General features: G+C 41.7%; 1 protein-coding gene across 1 annotated transcript in view; it reads right to left on the bottom strand.

Annotated features, from left to right (window-relative positions):
- The window catches only part of LOC102384942 (doublecortin domain-containing protein 5), a 96521-nt gene that overhangs the window by 60368 nt on the left and 12861 nt on the right, over nt 1-23292 (bottom strand). Inside the window, 5 exon segments of the mRNA XM_025203352.1 lie at nt 1349-1507; nt 11631-11787; nt 15910-16045; nt 19302-19401; nt 19642-19752. Of these exon segments, the coding sequence (XP_025059137.1) occupies nt 1349-1507; nt 11631-11787; nt 15910-16045; nt 19302-19401; nt 19642-19752 (663 nt within the window).

Genomic DNA, 23292 nt, shown 5'->3' with positions numbered 1-23292 from the left:
TAGGGAAATGGTACTGTAAGAGTGACATTCTAGCTATGACTATCCAGAAATTATGCAAGAGGCAAGCGTTTATTAGGGTGATATCTTTTATTAGATCAACTCCATAGCTGCGATAAAGTTAGACAAACTTTCAAATGCAAGACATAATTCCATAGGTCTCTCTGATCATGGGGAGCCAGGCACAACATAGTGAAAAACAGCAGAGGGGAGGGAGTAAAAGCAATTCTCAGGGGTAGCAGACACAATTAGCAAAAGAAAAGAAGCTGATTACTGGAAGATCAAGGCCTATCAAAAGGAAGGCGGTCATTCTCACCTTCCCTGTGGGGAAAGAATTTAGGAGTTGGGTAAAACATAATATGCCATAAACCAATATCAATGTTTAGTCATTGGTTCTTAGTGTCCAGTCAGCTTATGAATTTGTGTTCCCAAGTTTGCCATTAAAACATGTTAGGGTAGCTTTATCTTGAGCATGAGGATAGTAATGGATTAACAAACTTTAAAAATGGGTTCTCCTTTAAAGGAGAAAAATGTGGGAGACAGTGGTTTTCCCTTGCAGGCTGGCAGCGTTCCAACCTGCAAGGGGCTGCTCGGGGCCCCCCCCATGCCCTCCCATACACACCCTGCCCCACAAACTGGGGGACTGTGGCCTGGGGACAGGGGTCAGCAGGTCAGGAGTGAGGGGCACTATGTTGGGACTGGCCATCAATGTTTACAAATGGGTTGGCTACACAAAAGGTTGAGAACCACTGCTTTAGGGTGTGTTGGTTGTAGCCATGTTGGTCTAAGGTTATAGGCAGACAAGGTTCTTTGGGTAAATGTGATCTCTTTTTATTTTGTGCACAAAAATCCTTCTTCAGGCATAGGGGCTCCTCTCTGCTCTCTATGCCTGAAGAAGTGTGTTTGTGCCCAAAAGCTTGCAAACAACCATTTTTCCCAACTATTTAGTTGGTCTAGTAAAAGATATCACATTTACCCAAAGAACTTTGTCTACCTGTTCTTTATATTTTTTTCTGTGGGACTTCATTCTGGTCTGTGGTTACTGTTTAGCTTCACCTACATAGTTGTCATAAAGCACTTGATGCATTGGATTAGGTATATCATATTTTGCAAAAGTCACCCATGGATCCTGATGGGGATTTTTTGTAGGGCAATAATTCAGCTGTTCTTAGAATAGCACAAGCTTGGTTAATATATAAAATTTAGCTGAGTAAGAAATTGCAGGAGATGAGTAAACACAAGAGAACAAGGTTTAGTATGATACGTGGATCTAACACAACTGCTTTGTCATCTTTTGTGCTACATTGTCCAAATGTTCAGCAAACATTCTATAAAAGTATAACTGTTTTACCTGCACTTCTGGAATAATTCTGCATCTTCAAAGAATTCTTGATCTGTGGCCTTTAAAGAATTATCATACTCATCAAAATTGGGAGAATTCTCTTGCCATTTATATTTGTATTTCATGTACCAAGCATCTGTTTTAAGATGTGATTTTGAATGCGAATCACTGAAAAACATGTAAAAAACAACATGATAATTTGGGGGAAAACACCTGACAGCTCTTTATGGGTCAGAATTTTGTATGGAAAAATTAAGTGTTTTTTTTTAATATTCAGTTTTATTAAGGATATACTTCAGAAGGACTAGTAGCTAGAGGTATAGGTTACCATTCTTTATCAAAGGATTTCTTTTTCAGAGTAAAAACTGAAGGACTTGGATCAAAGTATAATATGGTCCACAGATACAACAATATCTTATAAAACAAATGGTGAAACTTTGAATCCACTGAAATGGATACCAAACATCCCATTGACTACAGTGCAGCCAGGATTTTGTCTCAGGACTTACCATTAAGTGACTAAGATTTTTAGTTGCCATCATATTAGAAATTCATTAATCATAGAGCCTCCTATATACAGCTGACACTACAGTGAATGAAAGCTAATATTATCAAAGAGAATTCAGCTCCCATTGACATACCCATATTTACCCAAATCCAAGACAACTTTGAATTTAAGATGACCCCCCCAATAATTAGGTTCCATATAGAGAACGTTTATGAATTTGATATAATTTTCCATGTATAGAATCTAATTATTGGAGGGTCATCTTAAATCTGACCCAGGTTTGGGACCAGAGTCAGAACCACAGCAGCTGCCTTGCCCCCCTCTGCCTCCAAGATGAGAGGCTTCCTTCTCAAGGCTCCCCAGTTCCCCCTTCTCTTCCTCTACTCCCCCACTCCTCTTTGAAAGCAGGAATTGGCATAAATGTTTTTTTTCTCCATGTTGAATGGAGAAAAAAAATCTCATCTTGCATTCTAGTAAATATAGGAAATCGAATCCCATTCACTTCAACCAGATCTGGCTCAGACCCTAGCTGAATAACCCTTCCAAGGTCTCCTTTTACAATTACATTTGAAGAATACTATTTAAAACGACTATACAACACTGACTATCTGCTTTGCATGCAGACTATGAATTTAAAGAGTGTGCCTTCTTAAAATAAAGAGATGCCTTTGAGGTACCTAAAGAGGGTGGCTTTCAGCTTAAAAAATTGTGCCTCAGTCCTACAAGGTGCCAAGTCCTCTTGGCACAGATCCATACAAGCACTTAACTCTCCTACTTTTCCTTCCTGTACCCACCACCAACCACTACATAAGTTGTTCTAGTGGCTTAAGTTAAGCAGGAGATTGTAGGATCAAACCCACAGGTATTCAGCATTCATAATATGGATGGTTACAAAAAAGCAACAGAAGATTATATAGTATGTCTTGATTATTTAATTGGATAAAGGACTTTATTTGCCTAGTTTATGGACAGCAAGAAAAACTAAGGGTAACAAACACCTGGATTTCAACAAATTATTTTTCAGAGGGCCATGCCTCCATAAATCTTGAAAATATATTGCAAACCACATATTTAATTTATATTGACAGACAAAGTCAGACAGTGCCAGGCCGTGGCAGTGGGCAAGGTGTCCCCTCTTTGCATTCGTATCCCAGTAACTGCAGTGGAAATTATCTTTGGCCAGCACTCCAAGCATGGCTTACTTCTCTCAGTTTGGCTTTTCTCTCACCTTCCTCAGACCTGAGGAGACCTGCAGGGTGTCACATTGCCTCTTTCTCAGGAGGGTGCAATGCTCTGTAGTCACATTGTCCCCTGAAGAGTTTATGACCAGCGAGAGCAATTCATACTGTAGGCTCTGAGACAATGCAATAATCAAGCCCATAGACCAGACTTATTTGGACATGTTCTGGGATGATTTTTATGCAAGATACCACATATTTTGTTAATTTTAGAAATAGGTAATATTGTACAATACAGTTTATTTGTATCCGTGGTGACTTATGCACTGGTTTAATCTAAGTGACTACTGCCAGACAGGACCACAAATAATCAGTGTGTCTTTTATAATTGATTCTTTACCAAATACAGCACTTTCAGCCTCCACTCTAACCTTTAAGAAAATAGTGCCACCTATTGCCATAATCAGTAAGTACAACCCCTGTCTGGAGTGTTACTGTTAACTGAATGTTCTTCCAGCTTTCTCTAGATCTCTTCTGTTTTTGTAGCTCATTTCTTTCATTGTTTCCAGAAGCATCTGAATTATTCCTGTGTCACACCAGGGTAATTCCACTGATTTCAACAGAATTAAACCACTTCTAAACTGGAGCACTGCCTTGTAACTGGCCCAATATTTTTAAATAATTTCCATTGTTAAGGATGTAATGGGCTTATGCAGCAGAACAAATGGTCTTTTTTAACTTGTTATAGAGGTCAAAACAAGCCTCTGTATTTATTAGGGGTACTGAGAAAGATGGAATACTTTATTTGCTCTTGTCATTTTAGAAATCCTTCACTCTTGCACTCGCACAAAAATGAGAAATAGGTCTAATGAAACAGAAATTCCTTAAAGTCCACAACTAAAGAAATATTGGAGAGAAATAAGCTTACTGTTACTGGGTTTTTGCTTGACTTTCAATAACTATAAACATTATTCAAGTTTAATATTATATAAAGGTAACAAAGTTTTCCTGCCCTTTTTCTTTTCTTTAGCATTCACAATGAGATAATATTAGTGATTGCTATATAATCTTTTCATTGCTAGAAAAAAATTAATTGACATATGTGGACCCAGGCATCCTTCCTATTCCTTTATTCATGATGTATAAATTGGTTTGGATATACTGAAACATGCAGGTTTGTTCATCAGTTTTCTCTCCTTCAAATATAGCTTGTATATTGTATGAGCTATCGAAAATTATATAAATAGTATTAATATTAAAATTGCTGTAGAAATTGCTCTGCCTTTCAGTCAACTACTTCTCTCTCCTTCTTGATAATGATGATCATGACAATGGGTACAAACAAGCGTTGCCCTTGGGCTGCCATAAATATATTTACACTTTACAAATTATTTATAGTGGCACGTGTTGTGAGCAAATAAATGTTCCTGCCCTTTGTAACACTCCAATTTCCCAAAAAATGTTTGAGCATCCAAACCTAGTCACAGTTTGTGATGCCATAAAGGAGACAGCTGTGTGCCCCAGGAATTCCCCTGCAGGGCACCCAGGGTTGTTGCCCTTCAGAATCAGGCTCCTGAAACCTGGAGTCCAAACCTGCAGGACAATGGCTCTAGTGACATCCGTTTCTGCTGATCAATTGGATTAGCTGTGTGAGGACACTTCCTGGCACAGCTGATCCTGCAACAAAAGTGATGGCTGTTTCTATCCAACAGCAACAACAACTAAAGCATTGTTCATTAGCATATAATATATTCTGTAGTGAGACTATACCTATAAATAATACTTTTTATAGTTCATCCAGCTAAGGGTACTGAACGACTTGAAGGCAAACATCTCTTCATTGTCGTTAGTCTGAGTCTGATGAGTTACAGTTCTAAGAGGGCCTGATTCAGTGCCCATTAAATATAACAGAAAGATTCATATGGACGTCGGTGATTGGGGAGCCAACTTACAGGGATCTATTTTTTCAGGTGCTAGCTGCCCAGTACACTGAAAGTTTGTTTCTTGGCAATTCAATATTGCACCTATTTGGTTAAATTTTCATACTTGAAAATGAATGATTTTTAAAGCAGTTGCTTTCATTGTGGAGATGTGCAAAATTTCAAAGTTGCACAACAAAATGATTGATTTGGCAAAATTTCATGAAAATAAGAAACATGAGGCAAAAAGCAATTGTGAAAGTGGTTTAAAGACACCTTGTATCTTCTAGTTACTGGTATTATTAATCCCTAGAGTCTGAAATAGAAATGGCTAACACAAAATGGATGCCATGAAGCAAAGATGCAGGAAGCAACACGGACATCAAAGGAAGTGACAATACTCAGAGGTGTGACAAAACAGCCAGGTACCAGGGACAGCAGAATGCATGGGGGCAGCAGTGACTTCTAGTTGTCACTGTGCTGCTGGTGTGATTATACTGCTGCAGGAGCAGCTGATATTTTTTTTGTTCCCACCTCGCCCTATATCAGTGCCTCGGGCAGCTGGCCCGGTCACCCCACCATAGTTATGCTACTGATACTACTTATGTTGGGAGAAATATAGCTATTACCAAAATGCTTTGAGAATAGCAGACTGCAAGCATATTATTTTTAATATGAACCTTCAAACTAGATCTAACTTGGAAACCTCGCCCCAGGGTTGCAAGGATTAAACATAGAGGGGTGTAGCCACTCCAAACCCACATAAATCAGTCTCAAGGAGTTGAGCTGAACTTTGGCTTTCAACCTGCATAGGGCAGGCAGTTGCCACAAACCAGAAGGAAAGGGAATGGGCAGGGCTACAAAAAGCCTGCAAAAATGAAAAAAAACAGGGGACAATGGGTTGAACTATAGCCCCCAGGCTGCTTTGGGGGCTAGCAGGAGGGGAAGTGGGAAAAAGGAGCTGCAATGTGGGAGCTATTTCACCCAAAGCCCTAAGCCAATCCCTGGGGCAACCGTCCCAGACACCCTGGGGTGACAGGACCTCTCCCCTGCTCTCTCTGGCCTCTCTTCGGAGCTGGGGTAGATGGAGTAGGGGAGAGGCCTTGTTCCTTGATAGGCTCCCAAAACCACTGACGGAAGCCCTAGGGAGATTGTAGAGGAGGAGCCTGGTCTTGACTGCAGCTGGGAGGAAGATCAACTTCCCTACTGAGGAGACACAACAGAGAGAGAATTTGACTGTGGCTACAGAGCAGGTCCCAATTGAGTTGTACTTATAAAGGCTGAAGAAGTTAATATGGGCAGTGTGACTGTGGAGCAGTAAAAGTCCTTATGGAATCTGGGGCATCTTAGGCTGTGCACAATGCAAAGATTCTCACCCTGAAGGGTTCCTGTTGGACTGCTGGAATTGGGATTTTAAAATGCACCAGGGCAATTGTGTTATCAGGTTTCCACGCAGTATTTCATGGGTTACATTGCAGATCATTGTTCTAATGGGTGTAAATAAATCAGATTTGTTTGTACCCTACTGTTAAACTGTTGTACTGTTGGGGAACCCAAGTCACCACTGTCACATACCCACACCCCTCCTGAGAGGGGTTACAAACTTATAGCTTGTGTTTGCATGAGTGATGATGCAGTAGCTGTAACACCCTTCACTTCTGTGCATGTCGTGATTAAGAAAAAAAAAAAATCACCAAACTGGCTGTGTAGAAGCCCAGTTTAAAGGCTGCAGTATTTAATGCAATGTTATAATCAGCTATTCCCATCTCCAAGGAAGTGTCAAAAGGTCCTCATTTTTCTCTTTCACTTACTTCCTGCTCTAAATATTAAAATGCCTCAAATTCAACTAGCATTAACTTTTAACAGTTCCCTGTAATAAAAACCATAAATAATGCCTTCTCAAATTATGAACCACAACATTTTCATTCTGATCATTTCAGCTATATTTCTCACTTTAAACCCAGGTGTCATTCAAGTTTATAATAGATTACAAACAAACTGAACAGAAACATAACTCAATCCAATTTAATCTTTTTGAAGATTTATACAATTTCTGCCAACGTTTTTCAGTGTTCATAGTTGTGCACATATACATTTTCTTACAGCCAAAACAGGAAGCAGGAACAGCAAACTATGACTGAAAAGGATAACGTATCAGCATTCGTAGTACGCAACCATTGATCCTTTGGATCATGGTGTGTGTGTGACAGGTCACCAGGACCTTTGACGCATACACCTATGCAGGAGTATGGAGTGGAAGCTGCCTAGACCTTTCATTCTGCCTTTAGACCATTGAGACAGAATCCAAAGGACAAACTGTGTCTGGACATTCAGTGCCTTGACAGCTGTAATTATGTACACATCCGGGAAATGAACCCAGGTCTCCCACATGGCAGACAAGGATTCTACCACTCTAAACTGCCAAAATGAGGATATAATTTAAATACGGTAAGAAAGCCTATTCTGATGAGGCTTAAAGATTTATTTCCAGATTTGAATGATTTACATTAGGGGAGTCAAGCATACAGCTCATAGGCTGGATAGGCCACAGAGCCATTCCATCTGGCCTGACAGCCACTAACTAACAGGCTACTGGGAGTTCCATTCTGGCCTGCCACAGAATTAGGGGTCCCCATGCTCCATTACACATGGCATTGTGGCAGGGTTGAGCAAAGGTTGTGCTTTCACAGTATCACTTGCCTTGCTGCCACTAAACCCTGCTGTCACTATTAGACCTCTGTTGCCATTACCAGACTCCCCCTGGCACCTCTATCAGAATCCCTCCCACCTCCACCCCCAAAACCACCAGAACCACTGCCATTGCTGCTGTTGGGTCCACATATCCAGCTTTGGAAGTGCCCTGTGTTCCAGACTGGGCCTAGGGCCCAAGGTGATTTTGGTGCCCCTGCAAACTCAGCAAACCTTAATCACAATATTTGAGGTTCACTGTTCTACTGAAATGTATTCTTTAAGATGCAGGAGCTAATTTCTCAAACTTGGGTACCAAAATTTAGGTAGTTAAATCTGTATTTAAGCAGCTCAATACCATATTTACTCAATCCAAAACATTTTTCTTCCCTGTTCAATATGGGGAAAGCTAAGTCTCTTCTTAGAATCAAGTATCAGACTGCTCCAGCTGGGAGCTGTGGGGAGCAGCTGTGCATAGAGGCCAGCTTGGCTGGGGACAACATCAGCAGAGCACAGGTTCCTCCTTCCAGCTTCTGCTTCCAGTCAGGTCACCCTCCTTTTACCTCCCTTGCTGGCAGAGTACAGACATTGGAAGCAGAAATCTGTACACAGGTGCTACAGTCCCTAGCTGAGCTGCTCTTCACAGTTCCCAGCTGGAGTGATTTGACTCCCACCTGACACGGACACAGGAAGAGCCTTATTGCTGCTCCCGACTTGCTTCTGCCCAGTGCTACAAGGTGCATAGGTTCCTCCTTCCAGCTTGCTCCTGGGAGCCAGCTCCCTGCACAGCTGCTTCCTGAACCATGGGTCAGTAGCAGTTCTGTGGCTCTCTCCATGCCTGTATCAGCTGGGTGCAGCAGTAGTTTCATGTATGTTCCTCTTTTCAGCCCCTGCTCTCAGCCAGCAGGGAGCAACAGGAGGCAAGAAGAGCCAGGCAAGGAGCAGGAGCTGGAAGCAGGAAACTTGTGTCACCCTCGCTGTCCCCAGCTGAGCTGGGTTCCTGCACAACTGCTCCCTTCAGCATGGAGCAGGTGCAAGCCAGGAACAGCTCTGGGGATCTCACTGTGCCCAGATCAGTGGGGGACAGAAGTGGAAGAGGGGCAGGCAGGGACAAGTGGTACAGAGGCAGGCACCAGGGAGTGTAAGCACCAGGGGGGGCAAGGTGCATGGGGAAGGCTCAGGTTGCTTGCTCCCCATACCACTTGCCTGCCCGCTCCCAACCCCTCTGCCACTTGCACCCTCCACCCCTGCTTTCCCCACTGCTAGCCCCCCATCCCCGCTGGGCTCAGCTGCAAACAAGAGCATCAGCAGTGATAGGCAGGGGGGTGAGTTCCCCCCGCCCTGCTCAGTCCCCCAGGAGCAGGTACAGGGCAGGCCCCCTCTGCCCATTGCTGCTGCCATTGTAGCTGTTCCAAGCTGGAGCAGGCAAGAGCAGTTGGAAGCTTCCCCCACCCCCAGACAAGCAGAGGAAGCAGCAGTGGTAGGCAGGGGATGTGGGAAAGGGAAGGGGATGGAACATGCTTTAGAAAAGTTTTTGGAGTGTTCCTGTGGCACAGCCTCCCTACACCAGGAGATGTGGGTGAGGAAGAGGTTGGGAGTGGAGGGGGTAGCCACTCCTGCAGCACAAGTGGTTACTCCCACACACCACCCCTCTTTGCCAAATCCTAGAACATGTCCTGCTCAACACTCACAAAGGTCAATATTCAAACACATCTGAAAACTAGGTCACTTATTTAGGTGCCTATGTAAGTACAATATACAGGGAACTTGAAGCTGTCCTGAGGTACTTTTCCCTTTCAGTGGCCTGATCTGGCCAATAGGGTTCCACCCAAGTCTGCAAATTGGGCAGCAAGATGAGTGGCAGCAGCATTAACTAGAAGATAAATTAATACTATCACCACTTAGCACACAGTCAAATTTCTGGACCTCTGGAGAGCCCCAAGAGCTCAGCTCCATGGGCTGGGTCTTGCCCATATCTTGACACTCCTGCTCTAGAAGGTCACAATCCAGGGAATGCAGAACCAAACAAAGTCCATGAAGCCCAAGACACAGCAAAGAAGCATCTGTCCTGTTAAGGAGCCTGCTGGAAGCTGAAAAAGCTGCTGTTTATAAGCAAGCAGCCACCTATGCAGGTAATTGGAGGCAGCTGGGGGCAATTTAGTCTGCCTGCTGTCCTGAGTCCTGACACACAGGATTGCTGACCAGGGGCCAACAAAGGCTGAGGATCATTGCTCTAGAGCCTAAACTCAGGCACTTACATTTGAAATTGTCATATTGAATGAAATAGTTTGAATGTTTGTAAAGATTGCCCATTAGCCAGTTTCAGGAAGAAGATAGGATCTATCTCCTTATCTAGCTCATTGTTTTGGAGCTACGTGCGAAATGTCCTGACTTCGCCTAAAACCTTAATCTAAATTGTACCTTTAGAAATTTTTTACAAAGAAAGTAAATATCCTAAATTCAGAGACATCAAAGCCTAAGGCCTTTTAACCAAATTGCTAAGAAAAGAGTATTTACAGTGATATGGAAGTCTCCCCAAGAATAATTTAAAAATGCTCAACAAAGGTAATTTCTGTTGAGTAAGATCCGAGCCCAAATTTGGGAGTTATGATGAATTGAGTAGGAGGAGCCCAATGACGGCAGCTCACTCAATAAAAACCTGTAACTTACTGTCCCAATTTGGAGGTGACTTCACTTGCAGAACAACGAAGGAAGAATCGCAAGTATAAGTTCAGATTAGATTGATCGCCTAATCAAGCCTCTCCGTGAACACGAATCTCTTAGTTCATGCTGAAGCCGCGGAGCACCTGAAAGGGACTGAAGGAAGGGGACGTAGTCCTATCACTGGTGAGCCCAGCTCATTGAATCGTATTGCTGAGGCCAGCCTATTGAACCGTACTACTGAGGCCAACCCATTAAATCGTACTACTGAGGAATGAAACCATATTTAGGTGTTTGGCTTCTCGGAATTCTAGGATTGTAAGTATATTATGAAAAATAACAGTATTGATTCAAATTTAACTTTTAGTTGTAATTGTAGTTGTTTTTGTAGCACTAATTCTTATAGCATTTTTTGGGAAGGAAGTGCATTCGGAGCATTGTTTCTGATATATGTAATTATTGTGTTTTTAATGTTTGTGGTGTTTCTTAAAGCTAAGCAGTGTTATATACGTAGCAAAGAGTTTTAAAATAAAATTGTGTTGTATAAATTAAGTGTGTAATCATTGTGAAATCGTGCAATCAGCTAACTACTCCCCCAGCCAGTGCATCAAAACGAATCAGTAAATTGTGTGGGATTTTCTCTATTCCATAACCCACTAGAGACAGAAATGTTGCCTTTGAATCCTTACATACATACACACAGACAGAGGCATGCATAGAGACACACACACACACACGCACATACATGTGTAGCTTAACAGGATATTTTTCAAATAGGACTGCAGAGGGTGACAGAGCTTCTGCAGTAAAAATGTGGGTATGCAGTGAAAATTTTCTCCATCCCCTCACCAGCACTGTTTACTGTATTTATCTATGTTCTTACTACTATTTGTCTTCCATTCTGCTCTTTAATATATATTTTACCACCCATTAGCTTTTTGTTCTGGCTCCAAGTCATACCTTATTTCATTCTTCCCAGTTTCTGTCTATAACCTCAAGTGTCTAACAAAGGCACTCAGCATGTGAAACTGATAGAAGGCATACAACAGTTACAAACACTGCCAATATTTTTGCAAGTCTGCACCTGTTCTTTTTTTGTTGATTACATGTTATTCAGAAATCACTTGCTAAATGTTGCAACCTGGACATTCAACAAAAGTACTTTTTTCTAGAATGCTCATCACTTAGAAACCTGAATAGCATAACAGAATAGTTTTTCATTACAATGCTAGGGAGTTTATAAATGCTTTCTAGTAATGCATTTTACGTATCTAGCTCTGCTTATACTAAAATTTATGTACTGTAGATGTTAATGATGATCATTTTGGATAACTTACGGATATTGATCTGAATAATCTTTATTGCCATCATTTTCTTCTGTTTGGTTTTCCTCCAGATCCTCAGTTAATTTTTCTTCTTCTAAAGCAGTAACAAATCTATCCACAGACAGCTTGGCTCCAAGAATGATGTTGCTTCTTACTTCTAATACTAGACCTAAATGCAAAGGCATATTAAGGTATTTGTTGCCAGATATGTACTGTGTGTTTAGGCTACTGTCATATGGGTTAGTCATATAGGATTTTTGGCATAAGTAAAATGAACTGAGCTTTTATGATTGTACTTTTGTTGTATAAAGAAATATTTCAAACAAAAAGCGTAAATACTGACAAACAGTCAAATATGTTACAAAAATGTGGATTATCATGCTCCATTTTCTAAACTTGTTTTTATATTTTTCTTTTTTTGCCAGAGTCTGAAATGCATATCCTCTGCTAGTGAAAACCCAGAGTAACACTTTTCATATCAGTGAAATGATTCCAGATTTACACCAGAACAAATGAGACCTGAATCTGGCTCTTAATAATTCATAATAAATTTTATAGTTGTAGGCTTTGTAAAGCATGCATCTGTTGTTCTCTTTGTGAAAATTTCCTAAAGAAAATGACGTATCCATCAAAAGTACAATATTTCAATGGGCCCTTCCACCCAAAAATCTTATCTGTAAGTCTGAAACACTATTCAGTTTATGAGGCAGATAAGTGATTTGTCCAAGTTTACACAATCAGTTTGCAGCACAGCTGAGAATTGAAATATGACTTGTAGCTCTCAATCCTCTTGTTTAAGTACAGTTTATGCATGCTCTCTCTCCCTCTCTCAGTATATCACTGTTGACTATTTTGATGGTTCATAGGTATTTGGATAAATAGACATTATATTTCTTCCTTAGGTTATACATTGTGAAACAAGGATTTACCCTTATTCACATAATGAAAAGCCTATTCTCCCTAGATGATAGTTATTTTTATATAGGCAAATAATCACATTCATTAGAACAGAGTTCAAGAATTCCCATGGCAACAATATAATTGCACCATGGAGAATATCTGTATACCCCACAAATTGTGCCAGATGTTTGCAGGCATGCCCCTTTCAGCCTAAAAATGATTTCATCATTAAGAAGTAAAGATTTGGAAATTACTATATACTTGTTTATTGACAAACTATTTTTCTTTATAAACAACATGATCCTAATTATACAATAGCATAGTGGCTAGAGGATTGACCCATGAAGTGGAGGGACTGCTCTTTCTTCTGCTTGGAAGGCTTAAAAAAACGTCCAGGTTACTGGCTCTTGTGCTGTGGAGTCACTGGGTCAGCAAAAATGTACAAGAGGGAGCGTAATTTTTTGCCTAGTACTGTAGTTTGGGCACTATCTTGGGAATAGGAAGACCAGGGTTTTCATCCTAGCTTCCAAGACTATTTATGTATTTCATCTAATGACTGTTTCACATCAAGTATATTAACAGTCTTGGGACCAGGGATTGGAGCCAAAGTCTTACCTATTCTTGAGAAAGAGCCTTGTTTGGTCCTTTAAGGAAGGTATAGGAACCTATCTACACTCAGGGGAGGCTTCTGGCCTCCAAATAGACAGAGGTGCCTTGAACCAGCTTTGAGCATGGGTTTATTATATTTATTTTTATATATAATAAATATATTATATTTATTATTATATTTGACATACACCTCTTTGTATCCCATTGGCAAGCTCTGCTTAGAGTGCTGGCTGTTTAGGGTCCCATTCAGAAGTGCCTAACAATCTCCATCCAGGAAGAGCACACACCGACTGCAGAAACTTCCTTAGCCTGATGAAGGGTTTTTGAACCCGCAAGCTTGCTTAATAATTATTTTCCAACTATTTGGGGTGGTCTAATAAAAAGATATCAGAGTCACCCAAAGAACCTTGTCTAACAATCTCCTGGCACCATATAAGAAGCCTAAGCAGTTTCACAAAGGATCCTAGATTCCACTATAGAGCCTAAGGGCGCATCCAGATGAGCATGGATCCTGTCTGCAGCACCACACACTGCACATGCTGGCGTTCCCCGCACTGCTACTTTGCAGGGCAGGGAGGAGGGTTGACCTTGGGAGATTCCAGGGTCAAAAAAACCCATGCCAAAAAAAGCAGGGAGGTGCATGTAGAGGCAGTGTGCACCACCCAAAACTGAAGCCTGGCTGGCTGAAGCTACACGCCAGTTGCCCAGGCTTCCTACTGCAGGAGCACCACAGCTGCAGCTCCTGGAGGTCCACAGGGCCTCAAATAAGGCTGCTGGGGACTCAGTTGCTGGCTCCAGCCTCTCCTACCCCACCTGGAGTAACCTGCCACGCATCAGAGTGTATGTGGCATGGGCATTCCCAGGGGACAAGTTGCAGTGGCACGAAGTGTGCTGCTGCTACTTATCCACAGGGAAACGCACGTTCCCACTAATCTGCATGCGCCCCAGGTGCCTAAAAGTTAGGAGTTGCAATGTTTAACTTCCATATACTTATGTCCTTTTTTATCTGGTTCTAAATTGTTAAGTATAAACATTTTAGGGTGGCTTATACATGTACGGAAAGATCAATCACCTCTGTAGCATGATGGACCTGTATTTAGGGAAAAGGTCAGTCAGGCATTAATTCTCCCCAGCCTTGTCAAGGAATACTTGACAAAGTTAAATTTAGGCATAAGACTAAATTTCTGCATTGGTATTTTGAGACACAAGACATTATAATTATTTTCTTTGCAGATATGAAGTTAGCAAATTATTTCAGTATACTTTTTTGATAAATTAGTATAATCCTGTATGTAAGCATGCTTAGTTTTCCACGTAATTTATATTTCTTAAAGTAAGACAGTTCTTGGATATTAATTAGATCCCAATTGATTACTAAAACCTAGTTAGCAACGTTTGGAGTCTGATCCTACAAACTCTTAATTACGTAAGACATAAGCAGGACTGCCTGCATAAACAAGAACCTTCATATGGATAAGGATTGACATGCTATGGTCATTGTTAATTATGTACCTCTATATTTCTATTATATTATGCTAATCTCATGTGTTTTATGTGCTTAATCATACATTCATATTTATCTGCTTGTATATGTTAAATACTTATTGGCAGAGCCAGACACCCACGAAAATGGATTTCTTTTAGTATTTAAGGTAGCTGAGAAAATAGTAACTTTATTACTAAAAAAACCATGATGATCCTAAAGACCCTTCTAATCTCTGGCATAAAAAGAACAGCCAAGCCTGGTCTGACAGGGACTGTATTCCTGTGCAAGTAGTCTATGAAATACATCCAAATTCTGTGCAGATATAGGGAGTTCCTTTAGAAGATGAGCATGCTGCCCAAGCTCCCCATGGCTGGTAGTGAACCACTGACTCCTTTAAGGTAACTCTGATAGTGCTCATCTAGTTCTTGTGCCTTTTTGTTAAAGAAAAATAAACTACTCAGACAATCAGAACCACACAGTGGCTCATGCCAACAACTGTAGATTCTCACAAATCCCCACAAATTGGACACCCTGCATAGACCCTGGCAATCAAGAGAAATGAAAAGAGCAAGTACACATGCCACATGTGGAGATTACTGCACAAAACAGTGGTTTGTGTAACAGATAATTACACAAGAAAGATTAAACCAGTGATGGGTAGGTGGCGGGACAACATCAATGTCTGGCAGATGAAGTAAAAAAAAGGCTACTTTCATTCATGAACTGCTTGGCAGCTAATCCTCTAGTTCCATTATTAAAGAAGCTAGATTGGACAGTACGCAAATTTACACAATTAGTTTTGGAGGTTTTCTTTGGTATTGAATTTATAGAGGCATGAGTACTATGTTGATTTCCCACTATTCTGAAATGCATTGTCCACAAACTCCTATGAACAACTATAAAATTATCCTTTTCTGTTTGCTTCATGTAGGTGGTTATTCCAGTACTGTAATATTTGTAACAATACAGGACTAAGACTGGATTCCAATTTAGCTGCACTAGTGACTTGATTTGTGACCCTGGCAAATCATTTCACTTCATTCTACCTTCTTTACCTATTTCTAAAATGGGCATAATTCCACTTACTCACATGTAATAGGAGTCTTAATGTTTCTAAATTGCTGTGAGGCTGTCACACATGCAAAGCAAGTGCAAATTATTATTCTCACTTTCTTTCCATCTGGGAGACTGAATTTAACACTCCTACCATTTCATACAAAAGCACATATTTCTCCAAAAACACTGAGACATGATAACTCTGAATGAAATAATACACTAAAATAAGTACAAGCTTACTTTCAGGGCTACACATGATACAATAAGCGTGGATTGCTGATATATCCGCTGCTAAATTATTAAGTAGGAGACGTTTCTTGTGCTGAGCCATAGTCAAGTGAGGATCAGTCCACTGTTCTCCACATGAAACGTATACCTGTCACAAAGGTGTAAAAGTTATTTGCTTCACATACTTATGAGGTGTCAAATACTATGTTCAACATGTAATACAATTCTGAATATGTGAAAAAGAAAAAAAACCACACCAGCTTCCATAGCACCTGGTCCACACAGAAAACTGAAATAATATTAAGCATTCAAATACATTTAGAAAAAAATTATGAAATCTAAAGGTACATTGAACATCCAAGTCAATGAACTCTCTTTTGGCACAACAGTCATAAAGGAAACTACTAGTCAATAGTTTTTTATCCTTTGTCACATGCACAAACAAACAGGCTAAGAAAAGAAACATTCAAAAAAGTATTATTTTTTATTCCCCATCAACATTTCAGAATCTCCCTTCACTATTTAGGTTTTTTTATGTAGGGAGATCCTTCAGAAGATGAGCATGCTGCCCAAGCTCCATGGAAGCTGCCATTTTACTGGTATATCATCATCAGTGGCCCTATTTTAAGAAGCAAATTATGGTCCCAGTTTTTCAAAATGGCCTATTAATGTTACTACTTGTGTCTGTGAAACACTCTATAAGTACTTGTATAGGTACTATATTCAGAGATCCCAATGCATGTTTAAGACTTAAGATGAAATCCTGCTCCTATATGAGTTAATGAGAGTTTTATCACTGACTTCAGCAGCACAAAGATTTTACTCAATTATAACATATATATGCTAAATTAGGGCTGTCCAACTGGTGGCTCACAGACCACAAGAGGCCAACAAGGGGTTAACATTTAGCCCTTGGGCTTGTGGCTTCCCCAGGGTTGTCAGCTGTCTGCTTATTTATGGACAGTCTCTAAAAATGGCTGTCCATAAAGTCCATCCATTAAAATCCAAGCAGCTGTGAGCTTGATTGAAAAACCTGTCTCAGAAAGAGTCTGGAGGCAATCGTTGATGGCCAGACAACAGAGCAGTGACACCTGATGTCTGAACAAGAGTGCAGCACCCTTCAAAGAGCATTCAGAGGGGGAAGTGGGGCCATCAGGGTTCAGGTTGGGAACTGACTGGGGGGGGCAGCATGGTGCGGGGTGCAATTGGGGGTATTGGGGTGCAGGGGTGAGTAGGGAATCCTTGGAGTGAAGGCAGTATGGTGGAAAACCATTGCTGTAGTCAAGAAGGTTTGCCAACCTAAAACCATTTTGTTACAGACAAACTGTAACACTTTTGCTGACAACCAAATGTTTTTACTATGGTTAGTGTTAAACCCCTATATTTGAACCTGGCCCTTGTCCAGGGCCTAGCAGAAGAGTTCCATTTACATTAGGTAAAATAAGTCAGTAAAAAGTATATCACTAAAAAAGTTTGGTTGTCAGTAAAAAGTCTGCATATTATCAATAAAAAAAATTGTTTTGTGCTGGCAGCCCTGGGCTCTCTCTCCCTCCCCTGGCTTCTGCTGCATGACCCAGCCCAAGCAAGTGGAGAGGTAAGGCTCAGTGCAGTGCATGGTTCTGGGGAAGTCAGCAGCCCCAAGTACATGTCCAGTGCACTGCTACAGGAAGTTGCAGATAAGGTCCAGATGAGTGGAGAAGCACCCACCTGCCCATGCTCACTGCAGAGGGATATGAAGGAGCCTGCCTACTTGTGTGTATGGTACATTGGAGTGGATAAATGCCTGCCCACACATGTCCTGGGGAGCCCATGGTCCCTGCTGATGTGGCCATTGGGCATGTGGCCCATAGTCACTGACAAGTTGAACAGCCCTGTTTTAAACTATAGAAGACATTCTGAATATTATATCTACGTAAAATGAAAAGCTAATCTGTAAAAAATTTCTAATTGTTAAAACAATAATCCACTAGGAAACCAGTATCAAATAATCAAGTAGGGTAGAAAGTCACTATCTAGACAATTTAATAATGCAAATAAATATAGCTTCCTGCAAGATAATCCTTTTTCTTGTATGATACATCCTAGGTCCGGTAAAAATGGCAAAGCACTAGGAAGTACTTTGAAATTGAAAATATTGCAAGTTGTGGTTTCACTGCTGCAATTGCTTCTTTTATTTAACAGGGCCCTTTTCACTATTTCATCGTTAAGTTTCTTCATGTTTTATGAGACAGTTAATGGAACAGCCTTCATAATAAATGGGTATAAGAGTAACCCTTTTGGAGTAGCAGTTAATGTAGTGTGGGGAATTGAAATGAATGCATTTCTCATGCAAAATCCAGTATTTTGGCTTGCAGCACGACTCAATATGAACAGATGTTGATTAGAATGGCAATACTTTTATAAAGTATAACAAAGGTGTGTTTTGATGAGTTTGGGATGCGGTTTATGTATTTGACTGTATGGGTTACTTTAACTTTTTTGAAAACTGAGTTGTTGTATTGTTATTCATTAATCTGTAAGGAGTAATGATCCCAAATTGAAGAAAAGGTGTGTTAGAAATTGGTGGTGTTGATTCCGATGCTTTTACTCCAGGTCTGCAGTGTATAGGCCTGCAAAGAGTTAAAGTTACAAAGTTCATGTCTATATGGTGCAAAGTAGTGCTGTGCAGAGATATGCCAAGCAAGCTCTGTACATACAGGCTCTTGGACCAGACTCAGAGTATTTGTATTATTAGGACTTTATGCCCAGGGTAATTTGCCACCAGTAGTACCACTAGGGTGGGGCAAATGGGGCAGCAGCCCCAAGCACAGACTTGAGGGGGCCATGCAAAAATATTAGCTGCCACCACAGCTGCACAATTGCCCCGGTTGGCATGGTGGCTGCTGGAAGTCACCATGCCCCCATGCATCTCAGTACCCTGAATGCCCAGGTGCTTTATTAGATCTGCTTGCCCCACCAATTAGTTTATACACAATGCTATGCTAACATGACTACTCTGCTTCTTATCCTAGAACTAATATGCACAGGGATAGTTTGGATATCCGTGCATGGCTCTGTCATGCACTGTACAGACATACCCTCAATCCATTTGAGCTTCTCTTCCTGTCTATGCCTTGTAGCCCTCACCAAAATTTTCACATTGTGCCACTTAAGCACCCAGCATCAAGATGCATCTCAGAATCCCTTACACGGCCCTTCTAAAATCAGTCACAGATTTCCTGTTTTTCCTTCTGCATTTGACTTTCAGCGTAGATCGTCACCAGGTACAGGCTTTAGGAAGGCCTTTAATAGGTCAAACCTATTTATCACTGTAGACGAAGGTACAGTGTTCCAATCGTATGGGAACAAAACATTCTGAAGTAATGTTATTACCTTGAGTTTCTTCCTTATAAATTTTTTCTTACCAGTTGATCTCTTTCAAGGTCTTTCAAAATAAAGACTTCCATCCCCTTTTCAGTGAATAATCTTCGAGCAGCAGTGCATAAATTCAACATTGTGGTACACCTTTAATAATGAAAAATAGACATACATACTCCATTTTTCATCAAGTTCACCTATGCTGGGAGCACTATTTTACTGATGCTGTAAACCATTAAAGCCCAGAATTTTTTGATTAAGTTACAAAGAATATTTTCAAAGCTAAACTAATGTAACATCAGACTGTTAAGTGATGTCATTTATAGATATACAGTATGTCTGGATAAATTTATGATTGGAAAACAAAAACTGCATTTGAATTTTTACCTTTCTAAGAAATGCTGGAATTCTATTCTATATATATCCATTCCAGTGTCTTCATCAGGATGCATTTTCTGGTTCTCCTTTGTTTTCTGTCTCTTCTTTGCATTAATATTTCTAAAGCAAATAAATACAATTTTGATTGATACAGTGCATAAACTATCAGTTAAATAAGTGCAGTCTCAAAATTATCAAGTCATCCACTTATGCATTTTTCATGCAACAAACAAAACAAAAATCCTCTCAATATATAATTTAGCAAAATTTAAGGGATTTTCAATCATACACTTGTGAAAAGTTGATTTTTATCCATGGCTGTCAATCAAATACAAAGCCTTTTACCTAATGGAATCTGGGGACATTTGAGACTTACAATCACATACAAGGAAACCTCATTAAATACACTGTTTATCATTAAACTGCTGCCAAAAGCAGCATGTGCTCAGTAATGGAAACCAAGTATGAAGATGATTAAATGAAGCCAACACTAAGCATGACTATAAAACACATGGCTCATACTGGGCAAACATACTGATATGAACCTTTTTATTATTTTTATGATGAAAGTATCAAAAACTTAAAAACCTGCATCTGCTTATATTGCAATATAAAAGAAAAGTTCATCAACTACAGGCCAACAAAACAAGATGATGTCAAAACTTAGAAACCTGCTTCTATCACTTCCAAAACTTCTGACAAATAAATCCAATCAAAAACACAAAACATTTATACACGGCGTGTCTACATGAGATGCTTAATGAGAAGTAGCCTAATAACACTGCACAGTCACATGCTGAGCAAAAACCATGCTAATACATTACTGCTCAGTAATATTAGGTTACTGTGTACTGTCACAAAAAAACATGCATCGGCACTACTGCACAGTTGGGCTAGTGATAGACATTCAAAAAGCCAGAGCCTGAATTGATTCAATCTTTGCAGGTTAGTCTAACCTGGCTAGATTGAACCAACTTGCAAGTGAATAGGAATTCACAAAATGCAGGCACATGCCTGCAGTGGCTCAGGCCAGGAGCCGGGGGGGGTGCTAGAGCAGCCCTTGGCTGCAGGGAAGCTGTGATGGGGAGGCATGGCCAGCCCTGGCAGTAGCCTGGAGTGAACTGGCCTGGGAGGGGGTTTAATTTCCCCCCTCCCTGTCCCCCCCCAGCATGGACCTGAGCCGGGGTCTGCCAGGCACTCCTCACTTTGCTGCTGCTGTGGTGGGGCTGGGGTGTGGTCAAACACCAGTCAGCATGGCCCCCTGCGGCAGAGGAGGCAGGGAGAGAGGTTACCCCTCTACCCCTACTGCCCCTGGGGGACTTCAACTGGAGTCTGTCCACCCCAACTGCTGCTGCCGCCACTCACTCCCTGCATGAGGCGAGCGACACAATAAGCCCACTCCTTCCCCTTTTGCCAGATGCCAGAGGGAGTGGGGAATAACACCCCTCCCTGCCCCATTGCCTAAGGGGCTCTGCTGGCCGGTCTCTGCCCAGGCCTCTAACCCTGCTGCTGGAGCAGCAAGGGGACAGTGTCCTGACGGGGCAGCAGCCCCTGTCCTGGTGTCTGGGGAGCATGAGCCTCTTCCTGGCAGGGGGGCTGCAAGCAGGGGGTCAGAGCTGCTACAGACTATGTGGGACAAGCAGTGGCACCGGGGCTCAGAGGGGGCATAACCCCCACAAGTCCCCCCAGTGCCACCACCGCTGCTCACCCTGAGAAGTCTGCAGCAGCTCTGCCTGCCCCACAGAGCGGCCCCTCTACCTGCAGCATGTCCTCCCAACCCAATGGAAAGAGTCTTGTGCTCCTCAGACACCAGGACAGGGGCTGCTGCCCCATCAGGGCCCTGACCCCTCACTGTGGGAGCACCTGGCAGACTTTGCCTTGGGTCTGTGCCAGTAGGACAGGGAGAGAGTAAATCCCCTCCCCGGTCAGTTGGCTCCAAGCTATGCTGGGGCTGGTCAGGCCCCCCAGCATCTGGCCGGGCCCCCGCCCCTGCCTGTCCCTGCTTGGGCTAGAGAGCAGAGGAGTGGGGCCAGCCCTGCTCCACTGGAGCAGAGAGCACAGTCCAGAGAGCATGCTGGGATGCTGGGGGACTCTATCTTACACCAGGAAGGGGTCTGGGACAGAAGTTGCATAAACCAGTTTGAGCTCAATCAGTTAAGTCTGATACCACATTTGACCAAGTTTATCTCAAACTGGTTTCAGTCATTTTGAAACTGGCTTATGTGCACTGAACTTATATTCTGTTACAGGTTTAAACCAGTTTCTGATCACTTAAACCAGTTTATGTGTAACTTCTGTCCCTAGCCTAACTGGTGTTACTGTACATTTAGTTAGTACTTCATTAAGCAAGTACTAAACCAAATGTGCAGTAACTAATGCACATAAATGAATGTGTCAGTGTGCCCACATTGTCCAATGATTCCCTTCTTTCCCAAATCCCCATTAATCCAGGGGCCTGGGTGCTTTTCTTCCTTAATACTGCATTACACCCTGTTGCCTTTCAAGCTTGTCTATTAACACCTATCACCCTTTATCCCATAGATGTTTTGTCTTAACCCCTATCATGCTGTTTCCTAGCCAATCCATGGCCTGTGGCTACAGCTTCACCACCTTCCAGGCCTCATCATCTTTTCACCCTCCTCGATGTACTAGGTATCTCCATTTTTCTCTTTTCCATAAATCCATTACCTGCTCCTTACCTAGTTGTCTTGTGTCTTGCCAGCAATACCACCCCAGTTTACTCAAGTCCAAACACAAGGTTTCTTCTGCTGAGAGTTCCAGTTGTTGCAAGACTAGTAAGTTTCTTGCCTTCTACAATGCTGCATGAAAGCTTACTACAGCTTTCCAGACTTTTCCTCCACCCTTCCTCTGGGTCCTGGCCTATACTCGGCAAAGAACCGCTTCTAGTGTGAGCTGGCTTTTAGCACCCAGCTGGTATAGGAGTTTCTCTGCCTTCCCACAGACTGTTCTGGTAAACTGATTCTCCCACCTCATCTGCCATTTGTTTTCTTACCTGCAACATGTTTATTTGGAGCATTCACCTGCTCTACACAGTCCCCAGCTGTAATGGAGCACACATACCAGGGTGTGCTAGCAGTCAACTGAAGTCCTGGTGCTGCTTTTGTTAGCTTTTTTTCAAACACCCTCTTCCAAATCATCCATGCTTTTTCCCTATAAACCTCCCCACTAAGGATACAGTCTCTTTTCCCTGATTCAGGCCTTAATTTTTTTTATGGTTCACCAACTCTGTTTTGGCTATTGTCTGCATCCTGTACCAATTCACAAATTTTACAGTCTTTTCTTACATTGGCAGTATTCTCTCTGCTATTTGAATGTTTCAGTCTACAGATCCAAAAATTAAGTCTATGCAGAATCATGAATGGACTACTACATCCACTCTAGTAAACTTCCTCTCAACTCCAGGCACTGCCTTTTGGGTGTCCTATAGTTTATGCTCTGCTACCATCCTTGCCAGTATCCATGAGAACTTATCTAATCTCGAGGCATCACTTCCCATCCTATCCCTTTCCTCCAATATACAAGTAAAATCTCAAACCAGTATTAGGGGCAGTGTTTCTGCTAGGATGATGGTTAGTTCCATTAAGAACAGTGTGTAAATGTTAAGTATTCTAACCTTTCCCCTCTCTTCCCCCCGAGTCA

The sequence above is a fragment of the Alligator sinensis genome, unplaced genomic scaffold (genome assembly GCF_000455745.1).
Source record: "Alligator sinensis unplaced genomic scaffold, ASM45574v1 scaffold165_1, whole genome shotgun sequence".
Taxonomy (NCBI): domain Eukaryota; kingdom Metazoa; phylum Chordata; order Crocodylia; family Alligatoridae; genus Alligator; species Alligator sinensis.
Note: the sequence above shows the minus strand (reverse complement) of the source record. Positions and strands in the feature narration are given on the sequence as shown.